The sequence below is a fragment of the Benincasa hispida genome, chromosome 7 (genome assembly GCF_027475165.1).
Source record: "Benincasa hispida cultivar pf3 chromosome 7, pf3_genome.v1.1, whole genome shotgun sequence".
Lineage (NCBI taxonomy): Eukaryota > Viridiplantae > Streptophyta > Magnoliopsida > Cucurbitales > Cucurbitaceae > Benincasa > Benincasa hispida.
The window spans coordinates 47480775-47503358 of NC_143484.1; the positions used below are offsets into that span (position 1 = coordinate 47480775).

The window sequence follows — 22584 nt, forward strand, 5'->3', positions numbered from 1 at the left end:
CAAGAAACATTTAAGAGTGACTCAAGACAAACTGAAGCGATGTGCTGATAAAAAGAGGTGCGATGTGGAGTTTTAGGTGGGAGATTTGGTTTTTTTGAAATCCGAACTTATCGACAAATTTCTGTACGACAACAACATTATGTGAAGTTCTCTTAAGTACTTTGGACCGTATAAAATTGTAAAAAGGATTGGGTTGGTTGCCTATAAGCTGGAACTCCCTCCAACAACAGTCATACACCCTGTTTTTCATGTATCACAGTTGAAAAAGGTGGTGGGACAACAGTATGAGGTTTAAAAAGTGGATCCATTTGTGAATGCATGTCATAAATGATTGATTGAACTAGATGAGGCGTTGGGATGTCGTCTTAATCCTTCACACAATGATCGGAAAGTTTTAGTGAAATGGAAAGGCTTTCCAAGACATGAGGCAACCTGAGAAATGATGGATGATTTTCAGAAACAATATTCCAACTTTTTACCTTGAGGTCAAGGTAAATTTGGAGGGGGAAGGTAATAATAGACCACCAATATTGTTTCAGTATAAAAGGAGGAAGAATAAGGGCAATATGGAAAAATTTAGAAAAGATGAATGTGCTTCAGTTGAGAAGGTGGGGTCCATGCCGATTGGGGACCCTTAGTTAGGGGATTTGCGATTCGTTTAAAAGGGAAGGAGGAGGAGGAGGTTGTTGAATATTTTGTGGTTGTGAGGCTGGGGTAGGGCTTTTCTCTCATTTGTGAGGAAGAGCAGTAGAACTATCATTTCTTTTCCATATGCTCTATTTCAGTTCTTCTTGAATTCAATAAAAATTCCATTTCTAGTTTAGTATTCTATCATATAGTTGTACAATCTATAGAATAGATCCTATTCAAGTAAGATCGTGCACTCTATGAGATTGTGAATATAAGATGACAATCATAAAAATATTCTCACTTTTTTTTTCAAAGATATTGAATGGTAATAAAGAGAATTGGATCTCATTGCTTGGGGGTCAAGGCACAATTAAAAGACAAACAAATGAGTTGAGAAAAGAACGATGACAAAAAACCAACAAGCACCCATAATTCAAGGAAAAAATGTCCTAAAGAGAAGAGTCCTCCTGAGTCCCTAAGTCCCAAGCCATTTAGAGCAATAAAGAAACACCAGATCGCATAACTTGCCTAATCACGTGGGGAGGATGTAAAGTAGTCCTACCGATACAAAAATTGTGCTCGTGCCAAATATGACAAATAATAACATACCAAGCAACTCTCGAAACTTTACATTTGAAGTGATTACCCGTACTAAAGTGACAAATCCAATTGAACTCAGTATCTCAATGAGAAACCCCAGTAGAACCCCTCTCCACAAGAGCAAAACTCCTGGACAGCCTAATTAAAAAGGCAATCAAAGAATAAATGGTCTCTAAACTCAACTCCATTAGTGTGCATAACACATTAACTATATCAGAACACTTGTTAATACGATCACACAACTATAATCGGTTTCAAAATTTGAATAGCAAGTTAGGCAATAAAGGAATGTATAGGAATATTATCTATAAATCAAAGGTCAGACCAAGGCACCATAGGATACCTAAGATGCACGAATTCTCAAGCATTAGCTACTGAAAATACACCAGAGTGACAAGAGAGTCAAGTCACACGATCTTTCCTATCAACCTCAGTCACGGGCAATTGTACTTGCTCGAAGAGCTCAACCAGCTCTCTAAAGTTACAAGGCCATTCTCAAGTCTCATCAAGGTGGAGGAAATCACAAACCTTAGTATAAGACAATTATTTGTATTCAAAATAACCATAGTAACAAATTGTACTAAATTGCTATAAGATGAAGCCCCCGTCTAACCAATGGTCAAACCAAGCTCAACATGAAGGTAACTATTTTATGTCACTTTTCCATTGTTTGTGGTATAGGGTTTTTCCCCCTCCTTCCAACTGCTCTACATGGTTCTCTTAAATATCACTTTCTCACAGACCCGGATAAACTTTCTCATCCATCTTCTGGAAATTTTGACAAGACATATAAGAAACATTGGGCATGTGAATTAGACTCATAGCAAGTATGTTTGTCTATAAACTAACACTTGATGAATCTTTATGAGCATGAGTTTACAAGGTACAGGTTTGTCTTGACCTTCATAAATTATGAATCTACAAATTAAATATAAAAAGGTCACCTAAATCTAGGTTTCTATATCATGTGAATTTGCGCAAACATAATTTACAGACTAATATTCCCAACGCTAGGCTTTTGCTTATATGGCATCCCTTACTTTTCAATAATATGGAAAATTATATGGCAAAAAAGAGGTGTGCAGTAATCTCCTGTAAGACCTAGCATGCTTCTCTTGACATTTTTGTAACCATCTTCCTCTAGGCATTCTATCTTTTATACATTCTTTTGGAGGAATAGAATTGTTTTCAAAAAAAGGGATTTGCTTTTAATAACATATAGATACATACAGCTTATTACAAATAGCATCTCTAGATCATCACAAGACTGATACCATATAAGCAGGCACACAAATGAAAATTGAGAACTCGAGCAATTGTTAAATCATTAATCTAATGCTTTCCACGATATACTTGAGGAGAAATCAAAAAGCTATTCACTCTTTCGGGCGAGCAAGCCAGAGGGAACTAAGGGCTCGTAGCCTAGAGAAGTAATCATGAATTGCAAGAAGTGCACGAGCTGACTGACGAGTTGTCAAAATCCGATGCATTTGTTGCAGTGTTTGTTGCCGTAGATTGTCAGCCTGTTAATTTTTTTTGAACCCCAAAATCCCAAACAGGGAAAAGGAGAAAAGAAAGCAATAATGAAAATCTTTATATAGCACTAGAAATGGAAAGAGTTTTGGCTCATAAGTGAATGTGAAGCAGAAAGGGGTTCCTAGTTAGTGTATACATCCATAGGATAGAAAGATACGTAAAGACCATGTAAGCTCGAACTCAAATTTTTTAGAAAGCATGCGAGTCAGAGCCTGAATATGAGATCTAAATCTAGATTTGGACATTATATGCAAGAAAAGACGGGTTCCCAACTTCATAGAAAGATAAATGGCAGAATTCATTTTCTTCTCTTTAAGCGTGCTGGGGGGAAAGTTAAAAAAATGTGTTATGCATACCTGACGAATAAACCCCTCGAGGGTACCAAGTTTACCCATGGCTGTGGCCATTTGACCCATATAATTTGCCACATTGCCAGATGTATTCGAGGAGCCAAGAGATCCACTGGATAACGTCTCAGCCAACGATTGTTGCAATGCTTCCATGCCTTGTGACAATGCATCTTCAGTCTGTTGGGAGGACTGCTGCAAGTTGGATATGCCCACCAACTGCTGTTCTGTGAGGGGCTCTAATTGATTGACAAGAAGCTGCGACAGAATGGAAGTTTTAGTATTGCTCAAAACTCAGAGCTCTATTTCATACTGGTATTAACATCAAAACATCAGTTAAAGCAGTTCAACATTTTGTGTCAAACATATAGCTCTTAAATCACAGTTTGACTCAAAAGCTAAAGGTGATGGATTATGGTAAATTTAATTGTATCAACACTCTAAATCTCTCCCTCACTTGTGGGGATAAAAATGAGTAAAAGACTCAACAAATGGAAATCAATATAGCTGGGGAAAAAAATGACATTTCAGGGACTCAAACACATGACCTCTTGCTTTGATACCATGTTAAATTACCAATTGATTTAAAAGCTTAAGTTGATGGGTTATGGTAAATTTAATTATATCGACACTCTAATGATAGCATATTCTATATTGCTATTGCTAGCATGAAAATGAACTTAAGAAGCAAAAATTGAACAATGAAATAACATAATTAGCAAAAGTTCATATCATATCCCCTTCATATACTTATTTGTTGTTCTATGTAGTTCCCTTCGTTCTTCATTAAGGGTATGTTTGGATTACATTTTCAAGTGTTTTATTTGAAAAATAAATCATTTTGGAAGAAATTTAAGTGTTTGGTAACCACTTAAAATAGCTTTTCAAGAAATTGAAGTGTTTGGTAACTACTTAAAATAGCTTTTCAAGTGTATTTTAATCCATTTTTATCAAAAGTGTTTAAATAAAAATAAGTTTTTTGAAAAACACTTTTTTCTCAAGTCAATCCAAACAAGGCTCAAGTATTTTAGAGTATCTTCCCTCCCATGAGTGGGGCCCCGAAAATTTTCCTCGGTTTGACCCCATCAATCCCCGGCCCTACGAGAAATTTTGCCAAACCTAGTATGAACCACCAAAATGAGCACACCTTTAGGAGTTCTGATGAACGGAAACCACCAAGCCACAAAAAACATCTTTCAGCAGGTGTTTTCCACATGCCAGACAATAAATGGAAAACATCAGCCTTTGCAGCGATGCCCTTTAGCCGAAAAACCTCATCATAGTGAGCCAAGATGCCATCGACAATCATTCGAAGTTCAGTATCACTTGCATGAGAGTTTACTGCTGCTCTCAGTTCATTGATCTGCTTGTTTTGTTCTTCCAACCAACGGGCATATTCCACATCAAATGCCATGGCCCCTGCAAATGTGAAGTAGCTGATGCTATGCAACTTCAAACTGAAAAGATAGCTAAAAGAAAACACACTTACTGCCAAAAAGTTGTAAAGGTTACATAATCAGGGTACTTTACAAATATCAATTATGATGCAGGAGATAAATGAAACTGAGTTATGCTCATAATCATGTCAGATTACAATGTCTCACAGACTAACATAATCATATCTCAAATTTCAGGTTCTCTTGAAAGTAAATGTCATAATTCAAAATAACTAAAAAATACCATTTCCAGCCATCGAATGGGCCTGATCTCCTGAGCTTGATATGAAGATTCCCTAAACAGATTGACACAATTTATAGGAAATTTGAAGAGATTGAAACTTGAGTGGTAGAGAACAAGAGAGATACAATACATAGGTAAGTAAATCATCATGAAAAGGAAATGCAGGCAACCTGCTGCCGTGCTCGCTGAAGCTCCTGCTCTAGTTGGGTCAACTTTAAACGACTACTCTCCAGCTGTTGGACATATGCCTACATATAGATAAGATCAGGGAACAAGTTGGATTTATTGAGACTCACTACATTTGTTATTTTAAACTAACCAAGTAATCTTAATAACTGAGATCTATTTGATAAGGTCAGGGAGAAAGGTTATAGACCAGATCCTTCACCATTTGAAAAACAACCGATTAAACCAGCCTCCAAGAATAATAGGTGGAGACAAAATGATGAAGGGTCACAAGGTCGAAAAATACACAAAAAAGAAGAAACATTCACATAAAGATTAGATAGAAGTTGAGCAAACATGTAATAAGGGAGCCAAAGTAGTAGATAACAGCTCTCATCAGATGTCCTAATGCGCCTAATATTAAGTTGTTACTCGTGTGATCAGGAAATTCGATCAAATAAATATTCTCAAAGCCATTAATTTAGCCAAAAATACAAGATAATAATCATAGGAAGAAAGAAGTCTTAAATCTAATGATGAAGAAGAGGGAGCTGTGAACTTAGGAAGGGATAAAGAAAGAGGCATTCATCTTGCACTGGACAAAGGGTTTAATTCTGCCCCTAAAGGTGAAGTTTATGATGGTAGAGATGCCAGAGTTCAGAAGGTCAATAATGTAACAGTGCTACTTTTCCTTCCCTTTGTAAGGATATGTGAAATCACAAGTACTTCAAGAAACTAAAATCATTTTACTGGAGGTTAGCAAAAGTAGGCGATCCAAATACTCAAGATAAGGTGCAGGACCGGTTGACAAGTCACTAATTGGAAGTGCTGTGACAGTTCAACTGAAAGGGACTAGCAGTGCAAGAACTCTAAAATCTTCACTTGATATTTTAACATAAAGACTATGCTTTAAGTTATCATTTGGTAGAGAGTATAGGACAACATGGTAGTGGTACCAACTATTAATTTCATCAAAAGTGATAAGTAAGATTAAGTTCAAGTGCATTCTTCTGCTTCAACTTTCACGGTTACGATCTTTGAAGTTATTTAGGTAAAAGTTATCATCTTTTTCTTTCCCTTAGATGGAGATTGTAGTCCTCCAATTTAATGAGATGCCTTTCTACATTAAACTTTACTGTACTTTATTAATTAAAAGCTTCTTTTCTGAACTAAACAATATCAATGACAACAAAGTGCCAGAATTGTAATAAAAACAGGATACAAAATATTGAGCCATACTTTCTTTCGCAGTCGGCTTTTTCTGGCAGCTTCACGATTCTGTGCAAGCCTACGTAGAGTCTGAAAAGTGAAAAATATAATATCGTCACACAAGGTCATCACTACCAAGAAGATGCGTCTTGGATATCAATTACATAACTAATGTATGGGTACAACCTTCTGATCAGACTTATCTTTTGTTCTATCATTGGAATCAGAAGCCACATCAATCCGTTGAAGCATATCGAGCTGTAAATGTGGGAGAATATACATATCATCATCAACACTTCTCTCAGGAACTAAAGATGAATCGGAGTGTTCAAAAACTATGCAGTTCAAAGAAAAATCAAACGTGCCAACCTTTACAGTCTAAACAAAATCCTATACCCTACATAATGTGTAATAATCTGAATCATGTAAATGAAAAAGGTTGTACAAGATAGCACATCAGTTGAATATGAAAGACATATTACCCTCTGGTTTTTGTTATCGGTGTCAACATCAGTAGAAATATCAGTCCTTGGACTGACATCAGTCATTGCATATACTTTGAGGTTCTCTGTAATACTGCAAGATAAGGAAACCAAGGGCATCACTGTATGAGAAGTGCTGTGGCAGTATGACTGAAAAGGACAACACTGTTCATGGATTCTAAAATTTCCAATGGATCTTTTAATGTAATGACTGTGAGGTCATCATTTAAAACAAACTACAGGGATACATGGTATTAACATGAGAGCTTATACAAGAGTCAAGACCATAATGAGTGAACTTCAAGTTGAATCGCCACAATGTCATGTGGATGCTGAGTGTGTGTGTGTGAGACTAAGATAATCGAATTACAGACAAATGAACTTCCAAGGCTTGTCCACTCATCACAGGTGAAGAAAACAGAGGTAGAGAAACTTATGAGAGGACATAAAACCAGCAATCAAATAAAACTCACCTTACCAAAGGTTCCAGTATAGAAGGTTACAAGCAACTGTTTGGCCTCTTGTTAAAAGGACTCTAAAGCGCAGTTTCTGCATCAAGAGTTCAACATATTACTACCCAACAGAAGAGGACATATATGCACAAGTAAATGTGTGGGCGTGTGTTTTTCTCTTAGCAGAATTTCCACCCAGAACAGTAGAAATTATTAGCAGTTGTTAGAGGCGGGTTGGAAAGGTAAACAAGTATTCCTTTTTCTTTAATGGTGTGAATAGAAAACTGTGGCCTCCGCATGGAATTACATCCACCAAGTTGGGTTAAGGTAATCTGGATACAGATTGTGGTTACCTTGTTGGTTACAATTTACAGTGGAGACTAAAAAGGGAAAAACTTCAGCACCTTCCAATGTTTTAAAGGTGAAGAACCACAGTGATGAAATTCTAGCTTTAAACTCACATTGACTAATTTTTAACTTTCTCCAAACCATAGGGACCACGTTTGTAACTTAACCCAAAAAAATACAAAGATGTAAACTAAAGATGCTAGGGGAAAAAATCAACAGCCATAGGCAGAAAGGAGCAATGAACAACCAAAGTAGAAAATAAATATATGCAACAAAGAAGCTACTGTCAATGAAGGCGGAAGGAAAAAAATAAAAAATAATAATAGGGGGCAATCAAGGCTAATGATACACAACAACAATAGCATTAGCCATATTCCACCTGAAACTTGCAATAGTGCCCAAGAACTGAGACTTCGGCAAGTTATTTTCGGTCCAACAACTTGAACCTAACTAGCAGTTGAAGCAATCATTATGTTTGAATGCAGCTAGTCAACAAGCAAACAGTGGCTCACAAATTGATTTTCATGTTCTTAGTATTACAGAAACGACAGGACAAATAGCTCAAGATTTAAAATTTCACACAGCTTGGAGCAGCCATAAGCAAATATAAGGGAAGGAACTTACAGTTGGTTACAAATGGATATCTCTGAACCGAAACCTGGCATCCCGCTTGCCACTTTCTTCTCATTTCTTTCTCAACTTGCCTGGTCCACTCGCCCTACAACCATCATGACGATAAGTCTAAGACACCAAATTCAAAAGCCCCAAAGCTCAGCTAGTCAACTATGAGTAAATACTCGCAGGAGATTCAGATATATGCATAGCAACCGATGAGGCCAGGAAAAATAGCAAGAAGCCTGGTAGAGAAGATATAATCAGGTATCAACCATGAAAAGGAAGCTACCAGGACAGCAATGGAATTAGTAAGAATTACCAAGGGACAGGATCACCAGGATGTTAGCCACAATCTTTTGAGTCATGGAACTCAACACCAGCCCGTACAACCAAAGAGATCAAATTCACATAAAGATCCTAATCAACTGGAAATCAATCGAACTTGACAAACAAAGTATACCTCGGTTACCATCAACCCAGAAACGCCATGAAATTAAACTTACCCAAATGATGCAGATTACTCCCTGTAACTACACCACCCCCTAAGAGCCAAACAGCGGTAACCAGTCAAAAATACACAAAGCTCAGCAGAAACCAACAATACCCCAGATGTCAAAATCAACCAAAACAAGTCAAAGTGGCATATCAAGACTTGGAAGCACGTATTTGACCGCAAACAAGCGAGACCAGTTGGCTAAATTAGGCGAAATGGAAAAATTGGAAGGCCCCCCTTCCCAATAACGAACTTGGGACAGAAATCAAGAACAGTTGCAGTAAATAATCAGCATGAAAGCCCTTGCTTACAGCTGAGGGCTCTGTTAAAGTGGGAGGTGAAGCAAAGTAAAGGCAGTAGAAGTTTGGATGACGAAGATGGTGGGGGATTTGAGGTGGCGCTCGTGTATTACTGGATTCAAGTGTGGGAAAGGTGAGGGAGAGAGGGACGTTTCGTTCGGCTGTGTGCCAACTGCCAAGCCAATCTCAAGAAGGCGTTCTTTACTTTATTGCGTGGAAATCTTCAACTTTCCAATGCCCAATTATTACCTTCTGCCCCTTTTTCTAATTCTGTGTGTGATGATGAAGGTCAGTGGGTTTGACATTGATAATTTTGGGGGTATTTTCAATCTTAGCTTGAGTTGGAGCAATGTCAGTGATCTAACTTTAGCCATGGGATTGAATTTGAAAACATATACACCATTGCCACTCGCTTTGACCAATCTTCTGACTCACTCACTTCGGAAGCACCCAAAATTTTCTTCTTCTTTTGGGCTATTTGTGGAATAATGCAACATGGAGAGAGATGAATTACGTTCTAATCGAATGAATGGTGGACTTACGTCCATTTCTCCCGATAATAAATGGGATATGAAGATTTAAACTTTATATGTCCTTAATTATAAAATTATTTTTATCTTTTTTTTTTCCGAAAGAAATTAGCTATGAAGTTGATTTTTAAAATCAATTTTAAACGTGATAAAAAATAATAAAACTTAATTAATTATAATTATTTTAAATTAATTAATAAACATTTAACATTAAGTACACGATCGAAAGTAAGTATTTAGTGAAAATGAGGTAAAAAGTGTAAATATTAAAACTTGTCGATCAAATTGAAACAAAATTCAAATCTTAAAGATAAAATTGTAATATTTTGAAACCTATTAATTAAATTGGAGTCAAGCTCAAAACCTAAAGACTTGAAGTACAACATTTTAAAATATAGAGATCAAATAGAAACTAGAATAAAAGTATATTTTTTTCCCTATAATTAAAGTTAATTCATATTGTCATAGCATACACGTGGAAGAAGATTTGCTGAGTTGGTTCAAGACTCTTGTGGTAAACTCCTTTTCCTTATATATATTGGTTGTGTGATTGGAGTGGGTTGCATAGAGATGGGTATAACTTAAGATTCCGAAATATTATTTATATATATATATATATATATATATATATATATATATATATATATATATATATATTTTGAACATATTAAAAGTTTGTATCTCCACTCTCACATATTATTGAACTAAAAGACTATTAATTATACATAGATATTAATTAGTAGTATAATAGACTATGTATTTATAAATTTGTAGATCCACACATAGACACTATTAATCATTGGTTAATTAAAAAATATAATTGATGGATAAAGATAAATTTAATATTATATAAATATTTTAATAGCTACCAATTTAAATATGGCCAAGTAGATATAAAAATGGTCATATTTAGTTGAATTCCTTACCTTACAACTCCTTACCATTGTTTTCTTAAAAAAAAAAAAAAAAAAAAAATCTCACCATGTTATTGTTGAACTAAAAAAACATTAATATATTGAGCAATACACGACGTATTCTTTCTTCTAATTTTCTTCCTCATATTTCAAGGAAGAAAAATGTCCCTTGGATGCTCATCAATAAATAAAGAAAAATAAATAAATAATTAAGATCAATTGTAAGGAAGAAAACTAAAGGGTTGCGCACAAAAAATAGATTTAGGTGGTTGCTTTTAAAAAATATCATACAAATTTGTTCGATTTATTGTGACAAGAACACCCCAACTAACATTATGCTATTTTTTAGCCACTATTTCAGGTTGGTTTTTTCGCCCTTAATCTCAAATCAATTAATTTCAATTAAATAATTAATTAATGTCTTGATGATAAAAAAAATCTGATTTTGTTTACTAATAATTTTATTATTTTGAATAGTTCATAGTGTAGAACTCAGGACAACGATTCTAATGTCACTTGAATCATCAAAATCGGAGTTCAAATGAAAAAGATAAGACAAAAAGAAACATTAACGAAAAAATACCCTAGATGGTGACATGATGGCCAAATCATCAATTTGGACAAATTAAAGAATGCTCCTTAGAGTTATGAATGAGTGACACATGGAGTCTTAAATTTGTAATTAATGGATGTTGGTTTTCTTTAAGTTAAAAAAATGTTATTTAAAAAAAGAAAAGAAAATGATTTTGTAAAGTTTTAAAACTAAAAAAAAAAAAAAAAAAGACAAAAAAAGGAAAAGTGACCAACGGTTACTAAAACTATAAAAAAAAAGGAATCCCTGCTAAGCAGGTTCTTGTTGGTTTAAAAAAATTATTATATATATTTATTTTATTTTACTTTTTAACTTTTAATCTCCACTTTTTATTTAGCTTTTGATCAATTCACCAAGTCGAGGTTGAGCCTATCAATAAGGGCCTGGGGTTGATGAGCCTAGCATAAGCTTAGCCAAAAAGAGATAGAACCCTAAAAGCGCTAGGTAAGAATGTTGCACTAGTCAACCTCGGCTCGAGGAGATCCAAGAACAATCAGCCCATAAACTCTAATCAAATAAGGAAAAGGAGAAGGATCGAAACAGATAAATACTTCAGTATAATTTTGTATGAGGTAACTTAAACTTCCAAGTTCTTCTCTATTTCATAATTCTCTTATTGACATAGGCATCAAGGCCTTTTTTTCTTTGTTTTGCTGGTCCTCTCTTCCCTCAATTACAAATTTACTGTTGATGCTGTGTGAAGGTCAGATGCGCTGTTAGCTCGAGATGTATCGTCGCCTATAAACTCTTACTAAACAAATAATAATTATAATTCACTGAACTGACTACCTATACTACAAGGTAGCACAAGCGACAAGTACGATGACAACTATGGAAAGCAATAAAAACCGGGTGGTGGGGGGAGGGGGTTTTTGTTGGTTGACAGAAAAACTAAATGCAGAAATTAAAATACAGAAAAGTAAGATAGATTGAGAAAGAGAGAGATAAAAAACAAGATTACCTTCGCCGATTTAGAGATCATTAGGTTTTCTATGAATTTAATCATTAGTTAATCATGAAAAAAATCTTGAATTAACTATTTCTTAAGAGTAATAGAATGTAGGGAAAGTCCTAATAAACTCCCTAATAAAAATCAACATGTTGTCAATCCCTAAATTAACTAAGCTCATTACAAAGGCAACTTACTTAATTAATTGCATTATGTTCTTGGATTGATTAGAATATTAAACAAGATTGGCCAAATCTAACCTAATGTATTTCCAATCTTTAGGTTTTATTATCAATTAGATGATCCTAAAAGACTTGAAATCATGTCATAATTCAAACTAAAACTTATGTCTTAAAACTCGTAGATAGTAAATGTAACATTTGACCGATCATTAATAAAGTGTTATCAATGTTTATTACAACAAATAGTTATTGCTTATCGTGTATTTATCGTGCCTAAATAATCCTAATCCAATAAACTAACATTCTAGACTGTTATATGAGTCTTGAACTATATGTGGAGACATACGGGGATCAGTATTCAAGATACAACCTAAAGGGTTTATAGTATATGGATAAGGTTGGGTACCTTATCCTTGTGGCATTATGGATACGATCCACTTTGTATTTGATAAAAATGCAATGATCCAACGCATTCGCGTAGGGACATACGAGTGGGGGTATCCTATGCAATGAGTTTTCATAAGACCAGACCACGAAAAAGTAAACACTAGATGTAACTCCGTTGATTATTCAGGTTTTTATTTCATTAGGATAACCTAGGCAACTTAGTCTCAATTCTGAGTGGATTATGGACTCCTGTTCACGAGGGGAGTATTTATTGGGGTTGATGCCCTAAAGTCTCATGTCCTGTAGTTTGTAAACAATATGTACGAACACTTGTGATGTTAATATATGATATTTACTTCACATCTTGTATTTTGCTCGGTTATTTGTTTTATTTGCTTTACCACAAACCAATAAACATAAAATCCCTGGTTATTTGTATGTGACTCAAGCATTTATGTGGTGACATACAAGTGGATCATGTCTTGAGTGATAACAAAAAATGGTCTGTAGTATATGGATAAAGGAGGGAAACCTTATCCTGGTAACGCTACGGACACGACCCTCTTTTTGGAATGGTCACAAGTGTTATGACTTGTCACAGATGGTCTGATCCTGATCATTCATGTTGGGGATATACGAGCGGGGACATCCTATACAAATAGTTTATATAAGACCTGACCACGAAGTGTTAACGTCTCATTATATAACACCGTTCATGATAGAGACTTCACTTCACTAGGATGACTATAGGTAACATGACCTCAATCCTAAGTGAGTTGGGAACTCTTGCCATTGAGGGCGGTTCTTTGATTTGTATGGGTGCGAGTGGCCAGGTCGCCGATTCAAACCTACCATTTTGGGGATTCGTTTGATTTGGGAGTTGGGAACTCAGCTACACAAGATGGAATTCACTCCTTCCCCAATGCAGGGGTAAGTAGATAGATGGCTCCCTTAAGGGCTGATTCCGGGGCTTGAATGATGTGGCGCCACACACCTTTTCTTGGCCTGAGAGGTGTTCACATATAGTTGGACTATGTTGTATTGTTCATTAGAAGAATCAGTGGTACTTAAGGAGTGAGATGTAACTATAGGGGAAAAATGGTAAATTGGCCCAATTGTACTTACGAACATCTGTGAAGAGTCATCATACTCATGATTGGTTATATCCAATGGACACGGAAATATATCTGTGGTAAGAAGAGTTCAATTGTTGGTCTTTAGTGGAATCACTAACAATTAACGGATGGTGGATCTCGTGGCTAAAGAGTTTAGTTAGCTATTCACGTACGGTTGGAGCTTCGAGTCACAGGTCCATTAGGTCACCTGGGTAGCTTGGATAAAGTTGAGAACGAGTGTTTGGGTTAATTTGAAATGTTCAAATTGACAAGGGGAAGTTCAATTATATATGATATAATTGGACTGGTTAATTATATATGATACAATTGGCTAAATGTATGAGATACATTATTTTGGAGGAAATTAGATATAAATATGATTTATATCAAGTAGAGGAGAAAATACTATAGTAGATATGTGATATCAAACTATAGGATATATAATATGATTATATTTATTAATTAAATTAATTGATTAATTATTTTATAATTAACGAATTTATCCATGTTCGGATGTGGGAAGTGGACTGCGTAGGTTATGGTAATCGATGGATTAAAAATGAAAATCGTTTTCATTTTTCACAATCATGCATTCACATTATCGTCTGCACCCAAAAGAATCCGTGAAAGCGATCGCGAGAGCCTATACGATAGAAGCTCGTCTGTCTAAACGATCGTCTGCCTCACGTTTCCTCTAAATGATCGTATACGTTTTTCCTAAACTATCGTTCAGCCTTTCATACACGATCGTGTAGCTCTACTATACGATAAGCATTTCCGCTATACGATAGCAAAGTTTCATCTCACACTTGCTTATCGTCTACACGACGCGTTCTCCTCCGTCCTCTACCAAACTCACCAAAGCCCACTCTTTGGGTTTTTGATGCCGAGGATACCCGAGTTTCTCTTGTGGTGGTGTCGTCCTCGCTGCAGTGTTCATGTACGTTTTATTCGTGCTGTTGCAGTCGACCTACTCGCCGGGTGCTGGTAGATCTGTTGGAGGTTTTCCGCTGCTTAGGGTTCAGACGTTCAAAGAGTGTCTTCATTTGGTATGAACCATTTCTTTGTTAATTATTGTGTTTTGAGCATGCCGATAATTAGGTTTATATGCATAACTATTTATGTGGAATGTATATCGTTTGTGTTTCGGTCACTGTGAAATCGGAGCGATCTAAACCCGCTCATGGAACCCTCGGTATGAGATCCTTCAATTGGTATCAGAGCTAGGCTTTTGATACTCCGATTTCATCTGTTACAACGAAATAACATATACATTCATGGTGGGTGCATTTCTATGTTGTTTTAAATGTTAAATTTGCTGTGGATGTGCTAGATTAATGGATGTTTTTCAGGATGAATTGCCTCGGTTTGTTTAATTCCTTTTACATTTGCGGTTGTTTGTAAAAGCCCCTACATTTTTGGGCATAAATAATCACAATCGAGTCTGTATTCAAAGTGTTTGAAATCTTGAGTCGTTCGTCGAAGTTCTGGGCAAAGGTTACGGCTCTTTGAGGAAGGAGACGATCTAGGGTTGATCGTATCGTGAAGATGAAGGAGTATGCGATCGCGGTTGAACGCATCGGTTAAACGATGGGGTATGCGATCAAGAGTTGTTCGTATCGGGTTGACGATCGAGCACGCGATCTCTGAGTATCGTTTAATGCGCGCGCTAGATGATCGTTTAGGTCAGCAAGCTTCATCGCTTAGTAACTGACTAAACGATCGCTTAGCATCGCAAGGTACATCGTTTATCAAGTTGCATGCATCGGTTAGACGATGAGACGCTCATGTATCGTTTAAATTGCGCTAAACGATCGTTTAGGTCAACAAGCTTCATCGCTTAGTAACTGACTAAGCGATCGCTTAGTAACTCAAGGTAAATCATTTACCTATTGTCGCGCTACACGATCGCATGGAGGATCAGGCTTCGCAGCCTCGTCGTCGTCTACGCGATCGTTTGCTAATGTTCCTATCGTCTAGTGCGCCCTGAATGATCATCTACCTGTTGGAGTTTGCTACATGATGAAGACCTCCTGGCGGTTCAAGACTCGGTTCGCCTGTGAACCGGTTTGCTCGATGAAAAAAATGTAATAGATAGGGTATTTCATTCCAGTTTTTGGTTTAAAGCCTCATCCCGGTCCATTAATCCTTTGTTTAATACATGCAATGTATGTATTATATGTCATATGGTATGCACATATAGTAAATCTCACCTTAGGTTATACATTGATCATGCATCATCTCTTTATTGTAATTGTTATAATTTATAGAAGCATGATTTTAATTATGTAAGAGCATGCTCATACATCATATAATATAAGAGTTATATTTATGCATGCATAAAAAGCATTGACATGCATCATCTTTGTATTATAATTGTTATAGTATAAGGGTGAATGATAGCATGTTTGCTTGGTTATTACACATTATATAAAAGTTATATAGTAATGACTGGACATTGCATGAAACATGACACATAGGTTACTTTATAAATGTTATAAATGTCTCGTTATACGTAATGTTTTTTAGTTGTTTCTTTTTAAGAGTTAAAGAGAAATTAGAACTAAGAGAAATATGAAAGATATGCATGCTCACTTAGGTTTAATTCATGGTTTTAAAATATTTAAAACTTGGATCACATAGACCTAAGATCACGGTTCTAATATGATTAGCAACCCTAAGGCTTTAATCTTTTAATCAACTTAGTAGGATTAAATTGGCTAATAAAAGGTTAAAGTGTAACAAATCTATCTATAAGGGACCTTTTGTTTAAGGCGGGTTCTGTCTAGGCTGGGGTATTTAAGTTGACGGAAACGTAACACCCCTACCTGGGAACTTACCTGGAAAGGTGAATTAGATAGATTTGATGCATGCATGCAAGTTAAGAACAGTCCATTAAAGTGTTTAAATGTGACTACTTGAACTTGTTTATATTTCATAAACAAACGTTGTTTATGAGCAGAGTTTAAAAAGAAGACTTATACTAAAATCAGTAGCCGAATTGTCTAGGTTAATGAATCCCTAGGTAGAACATTTAGTGGGAGGTACTTGAGGCATAAGATGCTTCACTTAAACCTTTCACTTTTCTTCTAAAGTCCATACCGTGAGATCTATCATTGGCCTCGTGGCACCTTTGGCGTGTCCCCCCAACGGATGATGTTTGGGTAGGTCAATATCAAGGTGGATGGAGAGATTGTTCATAGTAAGTGGGAGCGGGAAGTGCGACAGTATATCCCTTGATCTCCCTCGTTAGGTTGAATAAAGTTACTGAGCATCGCCTCGAGGCACCCTGGGAGTGTCCCCCTAAAGGATGGAAGTTTTGCGCGGTTCTTTATTTGATCTTTTGTAAGAGGATAAGGTAACTTAGTCTCTTGTCCTAATTTGTCTTTTCCCTATGGTAAGTGCATTAGGGCGGGACTCTGGCACCGAAAATGAGGGGTTACACTTACACGAAATAGTTAAGGATTAACGATTCTAGACCGAAAAATGGTGGCTATTAGTTTCAGTTCCAAGAGTTGGTTATGCCTAATGGTTGAGAATATCTCATCCCAGTGAAAGGGTAATTCATCACCCCACCTGTGGCGTTTGTCCTGACTCACTAGGGCATCATTGCAAAATAGAAGTCTATAACTTAGGGTACTTGAAACTGTTTTGCAAAACAAATTGGTTTAACAGTGGTTTAGCAAAATCTAATAAAACTTTGTTCGTATTTTCAGAAACTTTTTCAAATGGCTACAACTACCTTATCGTTGTTAAGCATCGAAAAATTAACTGGCGACAATTTTTCAACATGGAAACGCATGATCACGACGATCCTAATCATTGAGGATCTCATGTTCGCTCTCACGGAGCCTCGTCCTCCTATTCCAGCTCCAAATGCTGCTTGAAATGTTCAGGAGGCATACGAGCGATGGACAAGTGCAAATGAAAAGGCCAGAGTTTATATCTTGGCAAGTCTTTCTGACGTCTTGGCCAAGAAGCATGAGCCTATGGTCTCAGCCCATGAGATCATGAGTCCCTGCGGGGGATGTTTGGACAACCGTCTGAACAACTTATGCATGAGGCTCTTAAATACATATTCAACTTCCAAATGCAAGAAGGCACCTCTATTCGTGAACATATGCTAAACATGATGGTCCACTTCAATGTGGCAGAGTTGAATGGGTCTACCATCGATGAGGGCGGCTAGGTTAGCACATCCCGTATTCTTTGCCGGAGAGCTTCCTACACTTTGTTAGCAATGTGATTCTTAACAAAATGAAGTATAACCTTTCCTCAACGAGTTGTAGACATACCAACCCTTACTGAAAAGTAAGGAGAGGCAGAAGGGTGAGACAAATGTTGCTTCATCCTCAAGGACGTTTCATAGAGGTTCGACCTCAGGAACGAAGTCTGCACTTTTTACTTCTAACTCTGCAAAAGGGAAGAAGAAAAAGGGTGGTAAGGGAAAAGGGAAGGCACCTGTTAACCCATCGCCTATCGCCCCGAGGAGGCATCCACCAGTTGATAAGGGAAAGTGTTTCCATTGCAACCAAGATGGACATTGGAAAAGGAACTGTCCTCGATATCTGAAGGAGAAGAAAACAGCTAAGGCTAAGGCCAAAAAAGAGAAAGGTTAATCTGATTTACTTGTGCTTGAAACTTGTTTAATGGAGAATGATGATTCAGCCTGGATAATTGATTCAGGCGCCACTAACCATGTTTGTTCTCCTTTTTAGGAGATTAGATCTTGGCGATAGCTGAAGGTTGGCGAGATGACGATGCGAGTAGGCACCGAGCATGTCGCCTTAGCTGTGGCAGTGGGAGGACTCCAGTTAGCTTTACAGAATAGGTTTCTAATTTTAAATGATGTATATATTGTTCCTGAACTAAAAAGGAACCTTATTTCTATAAAGTATTTATTGCAATGTAAATATACCGTTTCTTTCAATTTGAATAAAGCGTTTATTCATAAAGATGGTGTTTTTATTTGCACAGCAAATCTGGAATCGAATTTATATGTGCTAAGGCCGTTAGCCATTAATTTCCTCCATAATACTAAAATGTTTAGAACTGTCGTAACTCAATCAAAACGTCAACGAATTTCTCCAAAAGAAAATGTCTAACTTTGGCATCTATGTTTAGGGCACATCAATCTCAATAGGATTGAGAGATTAGTGAAGAATGGACTTCTAAGTGAGTTAGAAAAAAATTCTTTGCCACTATGCGAATCTTGCCTTGAGGGTAAGATGACTAAACGACCTTTTCCTGGAAAAGTTTCTAGAGCCAAGGAACCTCTTGAGTTAGTACATTTTGACCTTTGTGATCCTATGAATATGCGCTCGAGGTGGCTATGAGTATTTTATCAGTTTTACTGATGATTACTCTAGGTATGGGTATGTTTATCTTATGCAACAGAAGTTTGAATCCTTTGAAAAATTCAAAGAGTTCAAGGCTGAAGTTGAAAACGCATTAGATAGACAGATTAAAACACTTCGATCAGATCAAGGTGGAGAGTTTTTGGACTCCGAATTCCAGGACTATTTGATAGAACATGGAATCATTTCCCAACTCTCAGCACCGGGTACATAGGAGAGAGGAGAAATAGGACCTTGTTAGACATGGTTCGCTCGATGATGAGTTACGCTTCCTTACCAAACTCGTTTTAGGGTTTTGTAGTAGAGATTGCGGTATACATACTCAACTGTGTTCCCTCCAAGAGTGTTGCAAAAACACCTTTGGAGTTTTGGAACGGGCGTGAAGCTAGTTTACGTCATTTCCGCATTTGAGGTTGCCCTGCACATGTGCTTGAGGCTAATCCCAAGAAGTTGGAACCACGGTCGAGATTGTGCCGCCTCTTTTTAGGCTACCCCAAAGGTACACGAGGGGGTTATTTTTATCATCCAATGGAAAATAGGGTGTTTGTTTCAACAAACGCTACTTTCCTAGAGGAGGATCATATAAGAGAGCACAGTCCACGAAGTAAAGTCGTGTTGCGTGAGCTTTCCAATGAAACTACTGAAACTTCAACAAGAGTTGTTGAAAAGCCTGCTACATCAATAAGAGTTGTTGATGAGAGTTCATCCAGTAGGTCAGTTCCACCTCAAGAGTTAAGGGAACGTCGACGTAGTGGGAGGGTTGCGAACCCACCCGTTCGCTATCTGGTTTCACGAAAATCCTTGCTATGGTAGCAGATGGTGACGTTGAGGATCCGTTGTCTTACAAGAAGGAAATGGAGGATATTGACCGAGATGAATGGGTTAAAGCCATGGATCTTGAGATGAAGTTGATGTACTTCAACTTAGTATGAGATCTTGTAGATTTGCCTAATGGGGTTCGCCCTATTGGTTGTAAATGGATCTACAAGCACAAACGGGATGCTGATGGGAAGGTACAGACCTTCAAGGCTAGACTTGTGGCAAAGGGTTATACCTAGGTAGACGGAATTGACTATGAAGAGACTTTCTTGCCTGTTTCCATGTTAAAGTCGATCCGCATCCTTCTATCCATTGCAACTTATTATAATTATAAGATCTGGAAAATGGACGTCAAGATGGTCTTTCTGAATGGCCATCTTGAGAAGACCATTTATATGGGGTAGCTCGAGAGATTCATAGCCCAAGGTCAAGAGCAAAATGTTTGCAAACTAAATCGGTCTATTTATGGATTGAAACAGGCGCCTTGATCTTAGAACATATAGTTTGATGCTGCGATCAAGTCGTATGGCTTTGACCAAAACGTTGATGAACCTTGTATCTACAAGAAGATCATTAACGCTTCAGTAGTCTTATTAGTGTTGTATGTAGACGATATCCTACTCATTGGGAATGGTGTAGGTCTACTGACTGCAGGTAAGAATTGGCTAGCGACCCAATTCCAAATGAAAGATTTGGGAGAGGCTCAGTTTGTTTTAGGTATATAGATCTTTCGGGATCGTAAGAACAAAATGCTAGCACTGACTCAGGCATCGTACATTGACAAGATGTTGCTCAAATACTCGATGCAGGACTCTAAGAGAGGCCTATTGCCATTCCGGCATGGAGTCACTTTGTCTAAGGAAATGTGTCCTAAGACGCCTCAAGAAGTTGAGGAGATGAGATGGGTCCCATATGCGTTTTTCGTTGGCAGTTTGATGTATGCGATGCTCTATACTCGTCCAGACATCTGCTACGCTGTGGGCATAGTTAGTAGGTATCAGTCTAAGCCAGGCCAAGGTCACTAGACTGCAGTGAAGAACATTCTCAAGTATCTTTGGAGAACGAGGGACTACATGCTCGTGTATGGTTCGAGGGATTTGATCCTTACAGGATACACGGATTCTGACTTTCAGACTGATAAGGACTCTTACAAGTTCACATTAGGGTCAGTCTTCACTCTTAACGGAGGAGCTGTAGTGTGGCGAAGCACGAAGCAGGGGTGCATTGCCGACTCCACTATGGAGGCGAAGTATATAGCGGCTTGCGAAGCTGCTAAGAAGGCCGTCTGGCTCAAGAAGTTCTTAACAGACCTGGAAGTTGTTCCAGATATGTCTAGGCCCATTACCCTCTATTGTGATAATAGTGGGCAATGGAGAACTCCAATAAGCCAAGGAGTCACTGGCATGGTAAACACATAGAACGAAAATATCATCTGATTCGCGAGATAGTGCATCGAGGGGACATGATCGTCACGCAGATCACTTTGGAACATAATGTTGCTGCCCATTTACGAAGAATCTCAGCTACAGTGTTTGAGAGTCACCTACGGAGCATGGGTCTACAGGATCACCCGTGGCTGAACAAGGGCAAGTGGGAGATTTTATTGTACTGGGCTTTTATGCCCTAGTTTATTGTTTTGTAGTAAGTTTTTTTGTACACCCCACTTTGTTTTAGGAAAGTGGTAGATTATTGGGGTTGATGCCCTAAAGTCTCGTGTCATGTAGTTTGTAAACAATATGTACAAACACTTGTGATGTTAATATATGATATTTACTTCACATCTTGTATTTTGATCGGTTATTAGTTTTATTTGCTTTACCACAAACCAATAAACATAAAATCCCTGGTTATCTGTATGTGGTGACATACAAGTGGATCATGTCTTGAGTGATAACCAAAAATGGTCTGTAGTATATAGATAAAGAAGGGAAACCTTATCCTGGTAACACTACGGATGCGACCCGCTTTGTGGAATGGTCACAAGCGTTGTGACTTGTCATAGATGGTCTAATCCTGATCATTCGTGTTGGGGACATGTGAACGGGGACATCCTATAAAAAGAGTTTGTATAAAACCTGACCACGAAGTATTAACGTCTCGTTATATAACATCGTTCATGACAGAGACTTCACTTCACTAGGATGACCATAGGTAACATGACCTTAATCCTGGGTGAGTTGGGAACTCCTGCCATTGAGGGTGGTCTTTTGATTTGTTTGGATGTGAGTGGCCAGGTCGCCGATTCAAACCTAACATTTTGGGGATTCGTCTGATTTGGGAGTTGGGAACTCAGCTACACAAGATGGAATTCTCTTATTCTCCGAGGCAGGGGTAAGTAGATAGATGGCTCCCTTAAGGGCTGATTTCGGGGCTTAAACGATGTGGCGTCACACACCTTCTTTTGGCCCGAGAGGTGCTCACACATAGTTAGACTATGTTGTATTGTTCATTAGAGGAATCAGTGGTATTTAAGGAGTGATATGTAACTATAGGGGAAAAATGGTAAATTGGCCCAGCTGTACTTACGAGCATCTGTGAAGGGTCATCGTACTCATGATTGGTTATATCCAATGGATACAGAAATATATCTGTGGTAAGAAGAGTTCAATTGTTGGTATTTAATGGAATCACTGACAGTTAACGGATGGTGGATCTCGTTGCTAAAGAGTTTAGTCAGCTATTCACGTATGGTTGGAGCTTCGAGCCACAGGTCCATTAGGTCACCTGGGTAGCTTGGATAAAGTTGAGAACGAGTGTTTGGGTTAATTTGAAATGTTCAAATTGACAATGAGAAGTTCAATTATATATGATATAATTGGACTGGTTAATTATATATGATACAATTGGCTAAATGTATGAGATACATTATTTTGGAGGAAATTA

At 37.4% G+C, this 22584-nt stretch overlaps 1 protein-coding gene across 13 annotated transcripts; it reads right to left on the bottom strand.

Annotated features, from left to right (window-relative positions):
* Positions 1-2415: 2415 nt before the first annotated feature.
* LOC120081584 (transcription factor TGA2.2-like) lies at positions 2416-9343 on the bottom strand. 13 transcript variants are annotated; one of them, XM_090315566.1, is made up of 13 exons: positions 8568-9059; positions 8384-8481; positions 8247-8306; positions 8074-8167; positions 7128-7198; positions 6650-6743; positions 6354-6425; positions 6198-6257; positions 4964-5041; positions 4794-4845; positions 4261-4532; positions 3123-3371; positions 2416-2753 (listed from the first exon to the last, which is right to left on the bottom strand). In XM_090315566.1, exons 6-13 carry the CDS (start codon positions 6713-6715, stop codon positions 2607-2609), a joined length of 996 nt encoding a protein of 331 aa, XP_090171692.1. In that variant the 5' UTR covers positions 6716-6743; positions 7128-7198; positions 8074-8167; positions 8247-8306; positions 8384-8481; positions 8568-9059; the 3' UTR covers positions 2416-2606. The 13 variants fall into 13 exon arrangements, with proteins under 13 accessions (XP_090171692.1, XP_090171686.1, XP_090171690.1 ...); XM_090315560.1 differs by having other exon boundaries at positions 7123-7198; positions 8568-9033; XM_090315564.1 differs by lacking the exon at positions 8247-8306 and having other exon boundaries at positions 8568-9064.
* Between the last annotated feature and the right edge of the window lie 13241 nt (positions 9344-22584).

What these genes read in the sequence shown, in the direction of transcription:
- LOC120081584 (XM_039036608.2), bottom strand. Translation starts at nt 6,715, where the DNA reads ATGACTGATGTCAGTCCAAGGACTGATATTTCTACTGATGTTGACACC. An exon ending in AAAGCCGACTGCGAAAGAAA is followed by an intron (nt 5,042 to 6,197) that starts GTATGGCTCAAT and finishes ATCTATATGTAG; the next exon opens with GCATATGTCCAACAGCTGGA. An exon ending in TCGAGGGGTTTATTCGTCAG is followed by an intron (nt 2,754 to 3,122) that starts GTATGCATAACA and finishes AAAAATTAACAG; the next exon opens with GCTGACAATCTACGGCAACA.